The 22,530-nt window shown below is 37.9% G+C and overlaps 1 protein-coding gene across 1 annotated transcript; it reads left to right on the forward strand.

The window, feature by feature from the left end:
* Positions 1 to 4,268: 4,268 nt before the first annotated feature.
* Positions 4,269 to 7,782, forward strand: LOC149790807 (uncharacterized). The gene has a single exon (XM_089972865.1). The coding sequence runs from the start codon at positions 4,334 to 4,336 to the stop codon at positions 6,464 to 6,466; it is 2,133 nt and encodes a 710-aa protein (XP_089828991.1). The 5' UTR covers positions 4,269 to 4,333; the 3' UTR covers positions 6,467 to 7,782.
* Positions 7,783 to 22,530: the final 14,748 nt, after the last annotated feature.

A 22,530-nucleotide genomic window follows, 5' to 3' on the forward strand; every position in this document is an offset into this window, starting at 1 on the left:
AATCCGAGACTCGAACCGACGCAGATAGAGGTGAGATGGCAGTGATCCGTAACGGTGAGCGCTTTATACCACTCGGCCACTCGGGGCCCCCTGTAATATTGGTGTTTATATACCAATAAAAGCTGTAACCTTTCATATCTTCGCGACAGTTAATTGAGATTTTATATACTGTAGTTGCTAACATACGTCATTTTGATCCAGAATCTGAAGATTTGGTAAAAACAAGGTCATTATTATTAGACTTTTCCACGATGATGGGCCATAAGGTCGTTTACGTAATAACGCAGCACGTGATGCCATAATTAACTAATGACGTAGCAATGTAACGCGCTAGAATTAACACATTTATTATGATTCCTTAACCCATGTTCCGGGCGCATCTTCAATGTACGAACAGCGAACCCAACTTTCTGGACCAGTCATGCTTTTTGTGTACCAATCCACACAGACAACCTTAACTGGAAGTATGTACTGAGATGATATTCCTTAAACATTGCCTCTCTACAATATTGGTTCATTTGTGCCATGAAGATGACACAACAAACTATATTACAACATAGATTGAGGCTCATGGTCTGATCAATAATTTGGAATATACAAAAAATCTTGAATGTTAAGGAATCAAAGTCTACAATTTATAACTAAAATATCTTATAATTGTAAATCATCATTAATTTACGTTTATAGTATTAGGTTCCAGTGCTGTGCATGTATCCAAATAATAAGATAATATATAAGCAGTTATCCGTAACTTTGGAAATTGTCCATGAATCTCTAAACGTCGTAAGATTCACCGTTTCATTGATATCGGTAACATACTTTCCCAAGATACATTCATGAAAAGAAAAGTTGCACCATTTTAAGCTTTCTCCGAGATACTTCCTTTAAAAGTAACAATCCTGGTGGTGACTTTAGCGAAATATCTGGTGCGTGTGTGAATTGGATTTTTAACGTAGCTTTAAGAATTTTTCAGTCACATCGCTACGATGTCTGCAGAATAATGTTAAAACAGATAACTAAATGTTAAAGGAGACAGTTTATAGTGATGTCTAGCACTGGGGCATAATGCCGCATACATGTAGCATGATGTCCCACCCAGTCACGTTATCCTGACACCAGGCCGACCAGTACTAACACTATCCTCTTAATGCTGAGGGCCAAGCGAGGCAACTGTTAGTGCCATTTTTGTAAGTCCTTGGCATGACTCGGCCGTGGATCGAACCTACGACCTCCCACATCCGAGGCGGATGCTCTAACCACTAGGCCACCGGAGCAGTCGAAATGGTTTTTTTTTGTTGCTTCAACGTTTGAGAAGTTAAATATGAAAACATATAACTAAATTTTAAAGTAGGTTGTCGCAAGAATTGAAATAATGATTCTTTTGTATAACTGCATTTTAACTGTCTCAAACATATCAACCAAGAATCACTTTTTTATAAGTATGTCATCGGATTTCAGGCGTTTAGAAAATATACTTTTTGCAGCCGTTGATCATTACTTCCTACCATCCGTATGTCCTGCGAGGTAAATGGAGCTAGCAACAGAATGCAACATCCGCGTAATAGAATTCTGAAAGGTGCATGAAATACACATGTAAACATCCAAAGCCAATTTCCGGAGTAATGTGTACACACAGTTATAGTGTAGAGTTCGCAGTAATTTTCAATATACGAATCAGGTCACAGAATCTGGAGCAAATATTGGCTGCATAAGCTACTGGGATATTTTGTGCGATGAGGTAGTAGTGTGCAAGACGTATCGATCTCCAAATTAAGCTCGATATGCTAAACTCAAAAGGGTCAATTTCAGACACAGAACGTTATGTTGACTGTGCAAGTTAATTTCTCTCGTGGTATCAAATGACCGTATGTATACATTTAGGTGGAGCTGTGTACAGTTACTAAAGTATGACCCAGGTTCAAATCGCCTGAAGGTACGGAGATAACCATCAGCCAAGGCTTGGTTAGGAAACGTTGAGAAAGTGTATATGTAGTTATAGTGTCTGTGCAGAATTTCAAAGCAAATATACATTTAGTTATATCAAAATATGTACAAATACGGGATGATCTTTGACCAAGATCGGCTCCACACCGACTTGCACCCTGTGGGGTGGAGTTTCATGCGTGAGCAAAGAAAATGAATTTACAACTCTCTAAGTATCATACAAAGGAATTGTTAAATCAAACTGGTTCAAGTTGTTCTAAAGATACCGATTTACATAAAATTGCAACATAAGCAGAATTGTCTCGCATTTTATTTCACGACAAACATGCCAAATATACAGCTAGTCAAGACAGTATACTTTAAATAGTAAAACTCAAGTTATGACGACAACATATGTTGATTACTAGGGTTACTCTATCTCATGTATTATTCTTGTTCTTATCACGTAATTTATAACAGACCGCTCAGGTGGCCTAAGTGGTTAGAGCGTCCGCATTGACTGCGAGAGATGGCTGGTTCGAACCTCGGCCGAGTCATTTCAAATACTTATGAATATGGTACTTGCAGCTGCCTCACTTGGCGCTCAGCATTAAGTCGACCAGTGTTGAGGACTGGTCGACCTGGTGTCAGGATATTATGACTGGGAGGTACATCATGCTACATGTCTAAGGGATGATGCCCCAGTGCTAGACATCACTACAAACTGCAACATTGCAGACATCGTAGCGATATGACTGAAATTTTTGAAAGCTACGTTAAAATTCCAAATCACACACACACACACACCTATCAATATAACAATAAATAATATTCAGTGCATAATGTGAAAGTCTTAACCAACCATGCACTTTTGAGGCTCCTGCATCCTTCGGTCCCACTGCATGGTTTCATATGGATACTCTCAGGTTTTTAAGTTAAAAGGCATGATCCTAATAAGAATGATCCTAGTGTTTATAACTTCACACAGACACTAAATGTGGAATTTTGCTTCACATTTGCTTTGAGACAGGCTAGAAAATGGATTGCTTTGTTTGATGATTGTCTTTCGCATGAGGATTAAGCATGGTGTAATCCTACCAAAAACCAACCCGCTGTAGCCCCACCACAAATTAAAGTTGAAAATGGAAACCATTTAATAATCAACAGTTTCCTCAATCCGAAGTTACATACACAAGTCTTTGGCACACTGTTCCAGTGCATTTTCAATGTGTTTAGCGTCAAGTCTTTGGCATTGCTTGTTTAGAGTCATTTTACTCAGCATCAGACTGCAGGAGTTTCCGCAACTCCCCGTCCCACTAACACGGTAAAATGGTCAGTTCCAATGATTTCGTCCCCACACAATTCATCCCACATAATTCGTTCATTATCAATTTCCCTATGAGGACTATTTATTTCTAGGAGTATTCGTTCTATTTCTTTTTCTGACAACAAACACTACATTCTATTGAGCATTGCCTGCTTGCGCTCAGAGCTTTGAATAAATATAATCTAATCAGATTACATAGAAATGGTTGTCACTTTACGCGTAATTAATATTATTGGTTTACAAAATTTAATTAAATGCATGCAATATGGCAGCATATGGTGATGTATAGCACTGGGGCATTATGTCCAACCCTGTCACATTATCGGACGCTCTAACATCTTATGTCATTAGAGCGATTTAAAAGTAATAAGAAAAAGAAGGAGGAGGAAGAGGATATTATTAGTATTATTATTAATATTATACAAAGGTATTGGTTCAATCAAGAAGTGATTTTTTAAAATTTTATACTTCATAAACTGCCTACCTATCTTCACAGGTAATCTACAAGCTTATCTAACGATAACGCAAAGAGATGTCAGTCTTGTACGTTCCTCTGCGATGGCAAACACTGTGACGCCTGTCTTCCCGGACGCTCAAATATTACGTTGTCCGATTTGTCTTGATGTCTATACAGCACCAAAGACCTTGCCATACATACATACATACCTTACACGCATAAATACATACCTATATTCATTTAATACCTATCATGGCCTATGTCTATATATATGTCTGTATGTTTATTTATCTATTAAGTTATATATTTGCTAAAAGTGTTGGTAAAGCAAAGAAAGACAAAATAGCCTATCCACAGGTCTCGAAAGTAAAATTTTCCTGTAGTACTAGTACTTTTCCTAATTTTAGCAGTCCAATGGCTAGTATGGTTTCGATTGTGGGAAGGATAAGTAAATATCCATCACGACTAGCACATTTCTCAATCTCTTAGACTTTCTAGCTGCAAGAAAATTTATGATATAATTATAGGCCTGACTTATCTAGATAAAGATAGTTACCTGTGCGGTTATGTGATATTTAACAAGGACGATAACGCAAGGATATGTCAGTCTTGTACGTTCCTCTGCGATGGCTAACATTGCGACGCCTGTCTTCACGGACGCTCAAGCATTACGTTGTCCGATTTGTCTTGATGTCTATACAGCACCAAAGACCTTGCCGTGCCTCCATACCTACTGCCAACATTGTCTACACAATTACGTTGTGAAGAATGTACCTAAGGGGAAAAAGGGCGCAACTTTCAGCTGCCCGGAGTGCAGAAAGAAAACACCGTCCCCACTTCCTGATATTCCTGTGGATAAATGGGCAGAATGCTATCCATACAACACTGTGGTGTTATCGGTGTTACCACCGGAGAAAAGGAAAGTAGATAACAGCTGTGGATCGTGTTTGTGTGAAGCAAAATCTGTTAGACCTACAACTTACTGCACGGTATGTAAAGACGCCCTTTGCCTTCCATGTGAGAAGATGCATAGGAAAAACAAGGCAACGAGAGACCATGCTGTTGTAAATATACAAAATCTCTTCACTGATTTAAAATTAGCTATTAGCCTGTCAGTGAGTGTCACATGCACTGAGCATGTTGGTAAAGAATACGAATTTTACTGCAAATCCCACAGTTGTATGTGCTGCTCAGAATGTTTCTACAAGAGTCACAGAGGCTGCAATGAGGTGTTACAAATAAAGGACCATTCCGAGAGATTAATGAAGGAAAAGGAATCAAATACAGTTGTAGTCGGATTGAAAAATCTCAAGTCCCATTTGGATCAATTTAAGAAACTTAACGAAGAATCGTTCTTGAAGATTAAAACTGAAATGAATAATATACCCGATGAAATTGAGCAACTCAGGAATAAACTGAACACTTTGCTGGATAATGTTAAAGCAAAACTTTTGGTGGAGAAAAATGCTTTACTGAAAGATGAGTCATTAATCCGAAATGAAGAAAATCAACAATGTGAATCCATCAGTTCTGCGATTACAAATTCCCTTCATCTGTTGGAAACCTCTTTGGCACATGGCAATCCTCTTCATGCCTTGACCATTCTGCATAAAACTGAGGAACAACTTGTCCATTATGAGTCCGCTGTGAAGGAGAAATATTCAAAAGTCAGGCACGTTGACGCCAAACTTTGTCTTGATGATCGCCTCCTGTCATTGACCAAAAGTAGCGAGACCTCTATAGCTAAAATTGATATTGTTGGAAAGAAGCACAGTCTGAAAACTTCCCATTTGCCCCTCGCTATAGAGAAAACAGTAAAATCACCCGCAGTAGGACATCCTGCATTGCAAACACAACATAACACTGTAGAAGGACATAAGCAGCCGCTGAAGTGGATCAGATCTAAGCCTCTAAAAGACTGCAAACCAGAAAGAATTGGAGAGTTTAAAGCACACTATCAGAACGGAAATAAACCTTCATATACTGGCATAACCTGTCTTCAAGATGATAAAATTATGCTTGTGGATGGCCATAATTGTTCATGTAGACTCTATGACTCGTCATATCAACACCTTGCAGATTACAATCTTTCTTCGTGGCCTTGGGATGTGTGTGTAGTGGAGGGATCTCGGTTGGCGGTAACACTTCCTGCAGAGCAGAAGATTCAGCTTTTGACGGTGGACAGGTCCATCCAGCCGGGCAGGAAAATCAAAACAAGTCTGAACTGTAGTGGCATAGCCGCCCTGTCTAGAGATCAGTTCTTTGTAATTGGCGGTAGGGATAATAATGTTCTATATGTGTGTATTGTATCTATGGATGGATCGGAGAAATCCTTTGTTGAAGTTGGTCCTACATATTATTGCGGTCATTTGGCAGTGAACAATAGCAGGACACGTATTTATGTGTCATGCAACCAAGATGCAGCTGCAGTGTACGCGTACAGTGTAGATGGCACTCGAATATTCAAGTATGAGCACCATGCACTGGATGGTGCAAGTGGTGTAGCGGTGGACAGGGAAGACAATCTGTATGTTGTTGGCAGGGTGTCTCGCAACATTCATCAAGTGTCCCCAGACGGAACTCTGGTTAAATTGTACCCCCCAGAAATCGCAACATCTAATGATGCTGTTTCCACAGGAATTCAAATCTGGCCCGTTGCTATCTGCTTCGCTTCTAGTGGTGATGAATTTTTTCTCTCAGAAGACCCGCCGCATGGAGAACCGGTACCACTTGTGCATAAATTTAAGATGACATGGTGATGACAGTATATTTGTGTTGCTGTTTGTGAAGTATTCCTTATTTCAATAAATTCACAAATTTCGTAACAAATTAAACGGAGAACGAAACATTATATAAAAGCTGTCCACATATCTTTAAAAATTATTTAAAAGATGAATAGATACCTCTCTTTGAATGCATTAAAGCCCATCTATAAGCATGTTGCCGCTAGGCTTGTGAGTTCTTTTTTAGATTTACACTGATAGACTGTGTGAGCTGACTAACTTTTGAGGTTACATCGGTGGTTATGTGACTCATTTGATCACCATCCCAATGTTGGTTATTAATAGTTTTGTCTTAATTTAGATAATATAATAATGAAATCTTGGAACATGTAAGACGAAACTAAGCTTCATTTTGTATCTATATACACATATCTCAACAAAGAAAATGGTTGTATTACAATCCACAAAAATGGGTATATCTGCGTTAATACGTTCAAGGTAGTTAAAGACAAGCCTTTCTGATAATACACTTCATGATACCAGTAGTGGGTGAATGTTTGCATGAGATGTTCTGTACCAAAAGAATAGCAGCATACACAGACACTATGGACTACAGTTATCTAGGCTGACATCTCGTTTTATATTCCTTGTTGGCTTTTCATCGTGTGAAGCTTACATATATAAACGGATTAGATAAAAATAATATACATAATGTATGTTTATTTATGAAACAGTTATACTGTTTTATTGCCATGCATCTTGTAAATATTGCTTTTATTGTAATGAAATAGATTTGAAAAATGCATTCATCCGTTGTTTGAATGGTCAAACTGTCATTTTAAAGAGATTTTGTTAAAACAACAACAACAAACAAAACTGTCAAGACAACTGAGAGATCCGAGTTTGATTAGATTCGAAATGATTTCAAATTCGAAATGATTTCAAAGTCATTATGCCTCCAGGATAACAATAAATGTAAAGACTGGTCTACTAGACAATATGGAGAATAGAAATGATGATACTAAGGTATCTACATTGATAGAGCTTCGATGGGACTGTAAGTCACTAGATACAGAGTTGGTTCTGTGCGGCGAAGTAAGGTCTTATCGACTTCTGTGGTATCATCAATTTTCGTGGTTGGTGGGAGGTGGACCAGTTTGTAAGGTTTTCGTTGTTGCCCCGAACCGCAAATTTAAATGAGCCACGTAGGATGATGCACACACACACACACACACACACACACACACACACACGTTTTCGTAGTGTTTCATTCTTAGATATTAACACAACTACTAGTATTTGATAAATCAAGGTCAATACTGTAATCTGGTAATTAAATATTAGTTTTTACATGTGTTTCTTTTATTTTTTATTTTAACCTTTTGAAACAGGAAGGTAGTATGATGGGATACTTTAGCGACAATTGGAAAACACATTAGAGACACACACTCCCTTATGAAAGTTTAGCGACAAGACTTTTCAGATCATCCTGGGCACGTTTAGCGATAACGGAATTGAACATGTGTAATATTTGGACTGTATAGCGACAATGGAAATTTGGGTTGTCGTATAGGGTAGCGGGTAGCGGGTAAGTTCATCTAGTTCAGCGGGTGGCGGGTAAGTTCAGCCAGTTCATAAACTATACCAATAAAACAACACTGATAGATAGATAGATAGATAGATAGATAGATAGATAGATAGATAGATAGATAAAAACATATACAACACCTAATCTATACGATCGACTAAAATAATTTTTATAGGCAAAGAGAGGGCCTTTGGGTTTCTTCTAATTTCTTCTTTTTCTCCACCAACTTCTTATTTTCTCTCGTACATTCTTGTTCTTCTCTTTCTTCTCCTCTTTCTTACTCTCCTCATCCTCATTTTTTCTATTCTCATTCTCCTTTTCTTTTTCTATTTTTTCATTTCAGGCTCTCATTCTCTTGTCCTCTTTTTCATCCGCCTTCTCCTCCTTTTCCTGTTTCAGTAACTCTCCTAGTCTTTCTTTCGTCTTTCTCAAACTGTTTATTTCCATCTTCACTTGTTGGGGGCTATAAGAATAGCGATCATCATTTACTTTGACGGGTACCTCTTCCACCATATGCAGATCGTCTAATTGAATAAGGAATAAGTAACCAATATTCCCGATTCAACTATTTCTACATACACTTATTCCATATTCACATCCAGTCGGGTTTTCATTCTTTATTCACAGTTCCATGAGTAACTGGTCATAACTTACTTATTGAAGATTAAAAACCCGTCAGGGCATACATAGGTGTTATTCTAACCCAGTTAGAGAAATCATAGTGTTATTTGGTACCAGCTATATAAAGCTGCCTAGAGACAAATCACGGATTATGTGGAGTAAGAGGTTAAGATATTGGTGGGTATACATAATTAGTAATTTGAAATAGGATTAGTTAGTTGTGTTAGATGTTTGGTCCGCGTCCTGTTGTGCATGGCGCCAACTATTAGTATTTGTATTTGAAAAACTTACTAATGACTCAAGTAAACGTGAAACCCACAAAAAACAGACAAGTGTGAAATTGTAGATTTCTCTTATGTGGCCATAATATGCTTACAGAAGAATTATTTCAAGTATCTACGGGTTTAGCAAACCTAAAGTTGACATGGAAATATTGTCTTGAAGTCCCTGGAACTTGGTAAACAAGCATACGGGTGGGTGTATGAAACATGCTCAGTGTTATTCAAATCCAATAATAGTTAGTGCGAAATAAACCCGTACCTAAACGATTTTGACTGCAACTTCTGATGGACAGTTTCTATTCAGGAATGTTTTCCAACAAAACCCGGAGTCATTAAAAGAGTTCGTTTAACCGATTTCCAAAACTTGGGGCTACATGGGGGGGGGGGGGGGATTACAACATATGCGGCAAGAAGACAATATCTTACTTATACAGGTGGGCCAATACGTCTCCTCTTTAAAGAGTTTTGACATGGACTTTTCATTGACATTTTATCTCTAGGTGGTAGTGTCGAGACACGAAAAAAGTCCTGCTGAATCTCATCGAGAGGAATCAGTGAAAAAAGGGGCAATCTATGGGCACCGGTTATGAAAAGAAACACAATTTAGAACGATTGAATAGATTGTAATTATTGAACCCATTTCTAGAATGTATCGATTTCAACGCATCTAGGACAATTTGTAGTTATGGATTTCTTCCAAATGTAGGGAAAGTTAAAAGAAAATTCGTCGACCCGATTTCTTGGAATCTGGAGATCAATATATGATAGTTGTAACAAAGTCCATTAGCTGACTACCTCTTCAGTCCATATACGGTTGCTACAGTTCACCACTAAAATAATCTTGACATTTATTAATGTACGATCTCTTCTAAACATGGATATATCTGACTCCCAAAAGCATTTGTGACAGTGTTTGTCTAATACAAGCGGAAAACTGAAAGGCTCTTTACGGATACCAGCAGTATTTAAAACCGTTACAATCTATGAACAGATTGCAGCTATACTTTGACATGCTTGAACCCTTACTCGGCGAATTTTGATTTCAACGCCTGTTTGAAAGTCGGTAAAGAGTAACCAATCCCAATGTAGGAAACCTTTGAAGAAAATTTAGTTGAGACGATTTTGCCGAATTCCCGGTTTGATGAAAGAGGGCGGGCACAACACATTCGATCAGAAGATTACACCTTACGTATATAGTTGGGCCTCTACGTCTCCTTTTTAGAGACTTCTGACAATGGACCTTCTTTGATAGTTTATGTCTGTGCGACAGATTCCGTCCAAGAAGGAAGTCCTGATCAATATCGCAGATAGGAAAAAACGATGTGCACCGGGTATGAAAAACACTAAAATGTTGAAAGATTGTATCAAAGGTTTGCACTAATTGAACCTCTTACTAAGAGGATTTTGATTAAAACGCTTCTTGGATATTATGGAAATAACAGTAAGAAAAATTGGAAGAAAACACGTCGAGTCAATTTCGAGAAAATCTCGGCTAGATGGTTAGTCGAGCACAACACATGACGTAAGAGTTTATATTACATTTACAACTGACCTAATAGTCCCCTGTTTATACAGTTTGTACATAGACTCATCTTTGATAATTGTAATAAATATGGGGTATCCGTCATTTGCATATAGCTCTCCATTTTATGGATTTCATAGATTTTAGTGAACACATGACCGATTTTGGGAGGTTGGTATCCTCAGCACGACGAATTAGCCAGTTGCTGGGGGAAAACGTCACAGATGTCAGTGTTGCTGCATTTCAGAAGGACATTTTTTAATTTTATAGTAAGATCAGGTCAGAGTCCCATAGGTGTCCATGGAGATGAGTATTTAAACCTACTTGTATGAAACGATTATGTGAGTTCATGTGCAGTATTCGTGATGGGTGACTAGTAAATTGTATAATAGAGTAATTCAAAAGGGATGGCTCCGTTGCCTGGAGACTCCTTGTGTTGTTCTTATGATGGTAAATATGGTGCAAGGTTACAGACGAAATGAGTCTTTAAAACATAATTTAACTGGCCTGAGGTAACGCAGGTAAAATAGTTCCTTCTAAAGAATGGAAATACTACCGCTGCGTTACGGAAGTGGAATAAGGAGAAACCGTGCAGTTGTGAAGTTGTGGAGTCAACATGAACCCTCCATGGATATTTAATCTCTAGGAGTCCACCTACGAAGTAAGTCATGACAAATTTCGTGGAGACGAAACAGCAAAATCAGGAGCATCTTGTGGGGGGGAGGAGTACTGATTATGAAAACAACGCAAATGTTAATAAACTGTATCAATAGTTTGTACTCATGGGACCCTTACTTAGAGGATTTTGATTTCAACACCTCTTATACTGTTTCGAAAAAGTCGCGAGTTTCTCGAAATCTGTACGACGAATTTTCTTTACACTTTTTTGCTGTTTGAAAGGGGCCATTTTTCGAAACAGTATAAGAGGCGTTGTAATCAAAATCCTTTAAGTAAGAGTCTCATAAGTAGAAAACGTCTTATTTCTGGCTTCTTGTCGCCTGTGGTCTGCGACTGCGTCGTCAACTGAGTCGCTGAGTCGTCGACTGGATCGTCGTCTGGATCGTCAGGTCGCCAGCTGTGTCGCTGTACTGGTTGCAGAGGTTAGACTGGGTCTACGACTGGGTCATAGAGTTGTAGACTGGATCGCTGAATCACTGGCTGGGTGGCTGACATGGTGGCTGAGTCGCCGACTTGGTCGCCCAGTCGACGATTGTGTCTCCGAGTGAGTCGCAGAATCGTTGAATGTGTTGCTGTGTCGCAGAGTCGCCGATTGGGTTGCAGAATCGTCGACTGTGCCGCACAGTCGCCGACTTGGTCGTCTGTGAGTCGCAGAATCGTCCGCTGGGTGTCCTGTGGTTGTCGAGTCACCGATTGGGTCTCCGAGTGAGTCGCAGAATCGTCGACTGTATTGCTGACTATGTCTCAGAGTCGCCGACAGGTTCGCCAGCTTGGTCGCCGAGTCGCCGACTGGGTCTAAAGACTCGGTCTCAGAGTCGCCGATTGGATCCCAGAGTCGACGATTGTGTCACTGACTTAGTCGCAGAGTCGCCGAATAGGTATACGAGTGAGTCGCAGAATTGTCGTCTGTGTCGCAAACTTGGTCGAAGAGTCGCCGACTGTGTAACTGACTATCGCCGGCAAGGTCGTGGTCTAGCATCGTTTCTCGATCAAGATCAACACACAGAGCGACAAATAGTGCGAAATGAGGTGACAAGATATATCATCAGTTCAAATGTGTATTGTCGCAAGATTTCCGCGTTTCTTGGACGAGTCTTTTAGCGCCTGTATCCTGGTGGACGAAAGTTCATGTCCCTACACTTTTTAAATTCTCCTTTTCCTGTTCAGTTAACCACGACTAAATGTGCTTGCTCCGGCGGGTGGCCATACTGCTTGTCTTGCAAGGGGACGTATTTACACAACACCGCATCATAACACACCACAATTGGAGCAACATATATATATATATATATATATATATATATATATATATATATATATATATATATATCCCCCCGGGCGGAATCACGTGACCCAAACTAAGACACTAGACAGTACTAATGAAGCCCGCTAACACTTAAAATTAAACATAAACTTTAATGAAACTAAAATTAGCTTACATGAAACGAAACTTAATTCGTGGATAGCCTCTACCACCTCTATATAACATTACAACGAAGAGTAAATGTTAAACTTCGTTAGGAGGGTACGTAATATCCAAACTTTACATGTAAGATATTATATCCTTGCGGCATGTTTAATACCGAACTTCTTTTTCTAGCCGAGAAATCTCGAAATCGGGTGTACGATTTAAATTTTCCTCATGTTGGTAACGATACCGGGTTAGATATTGCTGAAGAAGCGTTGAAATAAAATTACTTTTAGAAGAGGTAAAAATAGTAAAAATATTGAACCAATCGGTCCACATTGTGCATGTGTTTTCATACCCAATAACCATAGGAACCCGCTAATTTCGATGATTCTTGTCGACGAAATTCGTCAGGACGTCCTACTTCGGTCGCCTCTATTCAACAGAGATAAAATTACAAGCAAGCGTCCCTTTCAAAACTCTTCAAAGAGTAAACGTAATTTCCCAATTGTATACGTAAGATATAATCTTCTTACGGCAGGCAGTTTACCCAAATCCATTATACAACCAAACGTTTCTCACAATCGGTTCCACTAATTTTCTTTAACATTTTCCTACTGTTGGAACACTCTTATGTATATTTGATTTAATTTATATCTGATTTAATTGTTTGTTAGCTTCAAAATCATTTTATTTTTAAATTTCATTATATGTCAAAATAACGTAGTTTCGTTTACTAGGAAATAATATTTTTTTTTGAAATTAGTTTGACCTTGACTCTTCATTTTTGTAAACATAAGGCTGATCTGGTTCCCGACCTTAATTCAAAGTTAGTAACAGCCACGTGAACAAGTTATTTTTTATTTATTTTTATTGTGGGAATATTAAGGTTGAGATCGAGATTGTTTTCGATATGTGACCCTCGGCTTGTAAATAGCGTTTAGTGACGTAAACAACTTTTATTCTCAGAGTAATAAGGACATACAGGGGCTATGTGATATTTTATATATAAACATGATCACGTGATTCTCTATTTCGCAATTAGTCATTTCCAAAATTGCATATTACTTAGTTTTAATAGTGATGCTTATAGATCGATCTTACAGTCTGGGCTTGAAAACGCTTGATGTCAAGTCGTTTCCTTCTGTCGTAGCCAGTTTTTGAATTATATGTTAATTTGTCTTCAGATTATTATTGGATTGTAAAGGATTAATTCGTTTCTCTGTAAATATTTGTTGTGCTCATACATAATTCTTGAACAACGACATTTCTTAAAATTTGTATTTGGATTTCAAAAACCGAAGGAGTATTTCTTGTGTCCTACAACAACATTCAACAGAATACAGCATACGTCCTCACCTTCCATCTTGGATTCTTCGTCGGGACTCGAACTTGAAATCATTAGAACATTATATTGTTAGGTCTTCTAACATTTTATTCGTGGATTATTCTTGGAGTTTGTTTTGTAGATGTGATTCTTGAAACCATAAGATTTTTATTTTTTATTTTTACAGTATTTTTCTTGGGAAATAAATTATTTGTTCAATTTTTCAAAGCTTGTTTTCACTTTTTCTTTTGATGCTGTTTATTCGAGCTTAAACACGTAACCTAAAAATTGGAGGCATGTCCGGGTTTTGAAGTTGTGCTAAGATATTTCAGAACATTTTTTTTAAAGTTTGAATGTGTTTGAAATATTAGTGAAATCGACAAACTGTTTCTAAAACGTCATAAAAAGTGGAAATCTTTCTTTCAAATCCTACACAGGAACAGTTAGATCTTTTCAAAAAAGATGAATTGATTCAACTTGCCAGAAAATACGATCTTTATGAGATGAAGTCATCTTTAACGAAACAAGAAATGATAAATATTTTTATTCAATATTTGGTAGAAAAGAAATGTTTGGATAAACATGCTTTGGTTTCGATCAGTAAGTCTGTATCTGGTACAAACATGAAGGAATTACAGCTAAAATACAAGCTAGAATTGGAGTTGAGGAAGCTGGAATTTCGCAAAGAAAAAAGAGAAAGACAAACGCAATTACAAGCAGAACAAAAAAAAACATGACAAATACATTTACAAGAAAAACAAATACAGTTACAATTTCAGAAAGAAGGGGGGGTGTAAGAGAGAAAGAAAAGCAAATGCAATTACAAAAAGAACAAATGCAAATGCAATTAAATAAGGAAGAACGAGAGAATGGTAGGGAATATCAATTTAGAATAGAAGAAATGGAGCTGTCAAGTGAAAATCATATTACAAATTTAAGTTTTGATCTTGCAAAGAATATTAGATTAGTGCCCCCTTTCAGAGAAAAAGAAGTAGACAAATATTTTACTCGTTTTGAAAAAGTTGCTCAAAATTTGAAATGGCTAAGGGAGCATTGGATTCGGGTATTACAATGTGTATTCACTGGTAAGGCTAGTGATATTTACAATTCACTGTCAGTTCACCGAATGTGGTAACACTGATATGGTTAAAGAATGCATCCTAAAGGGTTATGAGCTAGTCCATGAAGCTTATCGGTAAAAATTCAGAAACTATAGAAAGGAAGCTGGACAAACGCATGTCGAATTTATTATGGAAACAGAGCAGTTATTTGATAGATGGTGTTTAGCCAAGAAGTTTTGATATTATGGAAGTCTCAAACAACTTGTATTACTTGAAGATTTCAAAAACTGTGTCTATAGTGGCATTAATTCTTATCTTGACGAACATCAGACTGAAATCTTGGAAAATGTTGCTCGAGCTGTTGATGAGTATTCTTTAACTCATAAAGTTCCTTTTGCAAATAAGACTTGTACTCAACAGTCTACTGGCAGAAACGTATTTCAATCTAATACAAGCCATTCTAAAACTCAAACTGGCACAACTTCTAAAACAAGCTTCTGATAAGCTTGATTAAAGATCATTGTCTCTTCCTACGTGTACCTATTGCAAAAAGAAAATGCACGTTTTTTTTCTGATTGCTACACGTTGAAAGAAAGGCATCAGAATCAAAACAGACCAATTCCAAATGCTCTTATTATTAATAGGTCAAGATCACATTCGTGCATTAAAAGCTGTACATTTTTTGGGTCTAATAAATCCCAGTCTGATTTTATTATGGAGAATTATGAATCATTCATATCGAAGGGTTCTATATTACTCTTGGGTGATTCGGCCAGTCATATCCTTATTAAAATATATTTAAGGGACGAGCTTCTCAGAGTCTTTTGTTGTCAGGTACTTTGCATTTTTCTGAGAAGTCTTCTTCTAACGAGAGTGTTCTTATTCAGGGAGTAGAGTGCGGCTTTGTTAATGTTGACCTCCGTTGTGTAAATGTGTCATCAGACTTAGTCTCACGACCCGTGACAGTCGGCACAGCGTCTGTTTTACCCGTTGAGGTCATTCTATTATTACTAGGTAACGACCTAGCTGGAGACAAGGTTGTGGTTAATCTACTTGTAACTGACAAGCCATGCTTGGATCACAAAGTCGATCCAATTCAAAAAGAATTCCCTGATTTATTCCCAGCTTGTACAGTTACCAGAGCTATGGCAAAGAAAGATCTTGAGAATGATGTTGATAAGAAAAGTATTCATTTAGCTGACACATGTGTTGGTCAGGCTTGTCATGAGGACACTTTCACTCCTTTTTTGGATCAATCAGAATGTATTGATCACAGTGATCCTCTTTTAACGAAACATTCTCTTTATTTTAATCAGGGTGATAAACGACAATTACTTGTCGTCGAACAGGAAAAAGATCATGCGATCTCCTGTTTGTTGCAAAGAGCCATTAGTGAACTTGTATCTACTGAAATTCTTGTCTGTTATTTCATTAAAAATGAAATTCTTATGAGAGGATGGAGGCCTCCCGAGGTACCTGCTGCTGATGAGTGGTCAGTGACCTATCCATTTGTAGTTCCAAAAACCTTACAGACAGGAAATTCTTAGTATGGCCCATGTAACTCCATTGTCTGGTCATTTAGGGATTAATAAAACTTATCACAAGATCTTGACTCACTTCTATTGGCCAAATATCAAAAGTGATGTTAGTAAATACTGTAGATCTTTTCATACCTGTCAAATGGTAGGAAACCCGATCAGAAAATACCTAAGGCTCATCTACAACCTATTCTTGCCTTTGACGAACCATTAAGTAGAATGGTAGCTTGTGTTGGTCCTTTACCTAAAGACCAAATCAGGTAACCAATACCTGCTGAACATTATGTGTGCGTCAACAAGGTTTCCGGAGGCTATTCCCTTGAAGAATATAAAATCTAAAACGATAGTAAAAGCTTTGATTAAGTTTTGTTTACTCAGTTTGGCCTTCCCAAATCTGTCCAGTCTGATCAAGGCTCAGATTTCATGTCTGGAACTTTCCATCCTTCTTGTCGACGAAATTCGTCCTGACTTCCCTTTCTGGTGGACTTTATCCTCTAGAGACAACATATCAGTCGAACTCCTGTCTCTAGCTACGAAATCTCGAAATGGGCTCGAAGACTTTTCTTCAAACATTTCATACTGTTAGACCGGGTCCCAATTTAGATACTGTACAAGATACGTTTAAATCTAAATCCTCTAAATTTGAATACAATTATTAGACTATTGATACAATCAATGAACTTTTGCGTTTTTCATACCCGATTCATATAGCCTACACCCCCTCATATCGATGACTCCTCTCGACGAAATTCATCAGGACTTCTTTCTTGGATGGACTCAATCCTCCTATAAAATGTTAACAAGGGTCTATGTCAAACTCTATAAATAAGGGACTCTATAGCCCAAATATATATGTAAAATACATGTGTTGTGCCCGACCGCCTTTATGCGGTCGCGACTTTATCGAAATCGACTCAACGTATTTATGTATTTTTATTTTATTTTAATTTTAGCACGGGTGCCTAACCAAGTGCTGTCCAACAGGCGTTGAAATCAAAGTCCTGTAATCAGAAGTTCAGTTAGTACAAACTCTTGATTCAGTCTATCAAATCTATGCGTGTTTTTCATACCTAGTACCCATCGGATGGCACTTATATCGCAGTTTGCTATCGAGGAAATTCGTCAGGACTTCGTTCTAGAGTTAACTCTATCCCCTGGAGATAAAATATCAAAGAAGGTTCCTTGTCAATACTATATACAGATATAATATCACGGCATGTGTCTTACTTGACCTTCGTCTAGCAGTAGATTTCTCCAAACCGCCTCGATGAATTTAAAAAAGAATTCTTTTTCTACTGTTAGGACGTGTACCTAGTTAAATAGTATACAGGAGCGAAGGGTAAGAGAAAAGAGGAGAGAAGCGAAATATATGTAATTTTTAATAAAAAAATAATGAAAGGAATATTTGGTGATTAAGTGGGGTTTTAATTGAGGGAGGGTATATTGGTTTTTGTTAGGCGGGTTTCTTTGCTGAATTAGTCAGGTCACTTAGACGGGTCATAGTCGCTCGTCATAACTGTTTTACCTAACAGTTTGTTAGGATTTGATTGAAGGGGGGGGGGGTACATATATTTTTTGGATTGAGATGGGTTTTTTTGCTGAATTACGCAGGTCACTTAGACGGGTCGAAGTCGCATATCCTAACTATATTACCTAACGGTTTGTGTAGGTTTGATTAACGGGTTTAGGGGTACAGATATTGTATGGGTTAAGATGGGTTTCTTTGTTGAATTTCTCAGGTCACTTAGACGGGTCAAAGGCGCCTATCCTATCTGTATTACCTAACGGTTTATTTGGATTTAATTGGGGGGGGGGGGACACGTAGTTTTGGGGGAAGACTGGTTTCTTTGCTGTATCACTCAGGTCACTTAGACGGATCAGAGTCGCCCGTCTTAATTGGTTACCTGACTAGTTTATTTGGGGTTTGTTGGATCCTATATTTAGCCATGTTGTTTCAAAGTATTTCAATATGTTAAGATTTGTTAATTGTTTGTTAGGATTTGTTGGGTATAGGAAGGTTAGATATTTATAGGGGGATCCAATTTCTTTCTGAGCTCTTTGAAAGTTGTTTCTTGCGATCTGGAGTTTAGTGCAATCATTGCATTCATGATCTACTTCTTCTACAGTGTGACAACTGTAGCAGTTTATGTTTGCTGGTTTTGGGCTTAAGTATTTACCAAAACTTCCTGCCAATCTTGTTTTTCCCTATCATTATGCGGTTAATGAGTTTTTGGTCTTCACTTTTACCCTTGGGTGATTTGATGGATCGATCTACTGTTTTCGGACTGAGTGCAGTGTCCTACCTTTAGGGGTGGAATTCCAGTGTTCCTGCCATTTTTGGTTAATATAGGTTTATACGAAGCATTGTGCTTCTGTAGAGCTATATCTGAGTGTGGCTGGATTGGGATCTCCTAATTTGACTTTAGCGAATTTGTTTGCTTGTTCATTGCCAGGGATTCCTATACGAGATGGTACCCATATAAACTCTTTGGTTCCTCGTGGATAATTCTTTGACCATATGGTAGGTCCTTGCAAGAAAGAGCTCTCTTGACCTAGTGTTGCGATGTTTGATTGAGTTTATTACACTTAAAGAGTCGCTAATAATGACAGCTTTTGGGATGTTATTGTCAGTGAGCCATTTGAGTGATTCAGTGATTGCCCAGAACTCTGTGGTGTAAACAGAACAATTGTCTGGTAGTCTGGTCCCTATTTGGATATTATATTCACGGATAACTATTGCAGCTGCTGTTCTTGGTGTTTCAGTTGTTTTGGATCCGTCTGTGTAGACTTTAGTGAATCCAGGGTAGGTGGTTTGAATATCTTTTATGATAAGTATTTTTAGTTTGTTTTCTTGCTCCAGTTTGTTTACGTATTCGGTGGCCTTGGTGTTTGTCCTTGGGTTAGTTTGCAACCAACGGGCTTGGTCAGGTGGTTTAGTGTATTCTTCCTGTTACTCAAGGATTGGGAGATTTTCCTTTAGCTCTAAGACTAGTTTGTCGCCTGGTACATTTGGAACTAGTTTTTCTTTGAAGGTAATATTGAATCTGTTTATGACTATTTTAGTGCGGGTGTATTTGTGTGGTTGGCTAATCGAATTGAGTATCTGAAAAGCATTTCTTGTTTTCTCAGATTTAGCGGCATTTCCCCAGTGAGAACTTTAAGCTCGTCTAGTGAGGTAGAGGGAAGTGCACCAGTGCACACGATTAGTGCTTCCCTTTGAATAGTTTCAAGTTTATGTAAGAGTGGTTGTTTTGCCGAGTTGTAAATTTGACAACCATAGTCCAATTTGGATCTTACTAGTGATCTGAAGATTGTTAGCAATGTTTCTTGGTTGGATCCCCATGTTGTTCCTGTAAGATTTCTTAGTAAGTTTATTTCTTTGCTGTATTTTTGTATAAGTTGGTCTATGTGGTGGTTCCATGTTAAGTGGTTGTCAAAAAACGTACCTAGGAACCTTGCCACCTTTACATACTTAATTAAATTATCCTGAATGTAAAGGTTAGGGTACTCTAGTTTATAGTTTAGTTTGGGGGAGAACATGATGGCTACTATTTTTTCGTGCGAGATTTTAAACCCCCATTTATCTGTCCATGTCCTTATGTTATCTAAGCTTTGTTGGATTTCTTTAATAACTGGTTTGCAGACGAGGTTATCGGCCCTCCAGATTCCGCTATTGTCGGCAAATTGCGATAGGTTAACTTTAGTGGTTTCTATGTTATGCTTTAGGTCATTAATCATAATATTGAAGAGCGTAGGGCTAAGTACGCAAATCATAAACGCATACCTTTGTCTTTGTCAAGCACAGACGTGAAGCAAAACATCCTTTACACTCACTTGACATAGTATCTACTATCCACTCAGAAGGGAAGGGTAAATAGACCAAATATACTATACAAAAAACAATATATACTATCTACACACGAGAAGGAGAAAAAAAAAAAAACACAATATAAACTATCCACACGAACGTACGCAAATGCATACAAAATCAAAATATACTGTCAAAACCCCCAATATCTACTATCCGCACACGGTAAGGAGAAAAAATTCGAAATATCTACTATCCACACAAACGTCCGCGAACACAACAAACCCCAAAATTTACTATCCACACAAACGTACGCGCACTCATACAAACACACACTCTACTATCCACACAAACGTACGCGAGCGCATACAAACAAACAAACACATACGCACACACACACACACATACAAATACACAGAGGGAAGAAGAAAAAACAAAACCAAAATATACTATCAGCAGAGAAGGGAGGGACAACAAACCCCAAATATACTATCCACACAAACGTACGCACAGGCATATATACATAGACTCTGTTATCTACACAAACACACACTCTACCATCCACACAAACGAACGCGCTCGCATCCAAACTACAAAATCTACTATCCGTACAACCGTACGCGAACGCATACAGACACTATACTATCCACACAAACACACACTCTGATATCCACAGAGAGAAAAAAAACCCTCTCCACTGAAACTTACGCGAACGCATACAAACACATACACACACAGACACAACAGAGGGAAGAAGAAAAAACAAACCCATATAAGCTACCTACACAATGTACGCCTGAGCATACAAACACACACACACACAAACACACACATACACACACGACAAAGGGAAGAACAAAAACAAACCCAAAATATACTATGCACACAAATGGAAGAGGAAACAAAATATCTACTGTCCACACAAACGTACGCGCACGCATACAAACCCCAATTATAACATCCACGCACGGGAAGAAGAACAAATAAACCAAATATGCCAGCTACACAACGTGCGCAAACGCACACACACATACCAGAGGGGGAAGAAGAAAAAACAAACCCAAACATAATATTCACACAGTGGGAAGAGGAAAAAACAAACACAATATCTCCTATCCATACAAACGTACGCGCACGTATACAAACCCCAAAATCTTCTATCAACACAAACGTACTCGAACGCATACAAACATACACTCTACTATCCACACAAACACACACTCTATTATTCACACAAACACACACTCTACTTTCCACGCAAACGTAGTCGAACGCATGCAAACACGATATATGCTATCCACAGAAACACACAATATACTATCCACACAAAAGTACGTGCACGCATATAAACCCGAAAATATACTACGTTTAGTCATTTTATTGGTTGAAATTTATTTTTGTACTCAATGAACTCATCCACATCTTCAACTTAATCATCTCTACATTCATATTGATCAAACAACATGCTTAGTTCATCAAAAAGACATCTAATAAATAGAACCGACGTCTGCTATAAGAGTATATTGATTGATTAAAATAAAATCTAGTACCTAACGCATGATGCTATTATTGGACGCACATTTCGTGCAGTAGGAGGTATTGCAGTATTGAGAAATACTGTACGATTCTGGCAATGACATGGTCATTTTCTGAAATATAGACCATTGCACCTCGCCCACGATTTATTCGGTGACACCCTAATTGACTGATTATAACCGTCTAACTTAAGATCTTCTTCAACAACGCTATCGTCTAGATGAGTCTCTGTAAGTGCTATCATGTGAGAATCATCGAAATATGTAGCAATGAATATAATTTATTGCAAACTCAACTGATATTTAAATGTACAAAAGATAAAGCATTATCCGACGATGTCATAAGTTAGGTATTGTAGCTCTATGAATCAGACCAATCTTAACATTTACAACAGCTTCGAACTGGACTCAGCTCAGTGTAACGGATAATATAAGAACTAGAACCATCCATATTACACAAACGAACTAATTTTTGTGATCACTTGATTTGCAACAATATTACAGCATAGATTAAATTCATTATATATCTGTTAATATTATTGGTAAGTTGTAAAAGCTCCGACAATTCAACATACAAGTTAAGAACTGCATACGAGGAAGCCAAATACTCATTTTTATAACGGCGTCTGCATCTAATGTAATAAGGAGATTGATACACACAACATCAGTACAGCTTATCTTTTTCTTAGTAGGTAGAACTCTAGCTATGTCAAATAAACGTAGGATATATATC

This window comes from Sinohyriopsis cumingii, chromosome 10, assembly GCF_028554795.1.
Source record: "Sinohyriopsis cumingii isolate HCF-2022 chromosome 10, ASM2855479v2, whole genome shotgun sequence".
NCBI classification, from domain to species: domain Eukaryota; kingdom Metazoa; phylum Mollusca; class Bivalvia; order Unionida; family Unionidae; genus Sinohyriopsis; species Sinohyriopsis cumingii.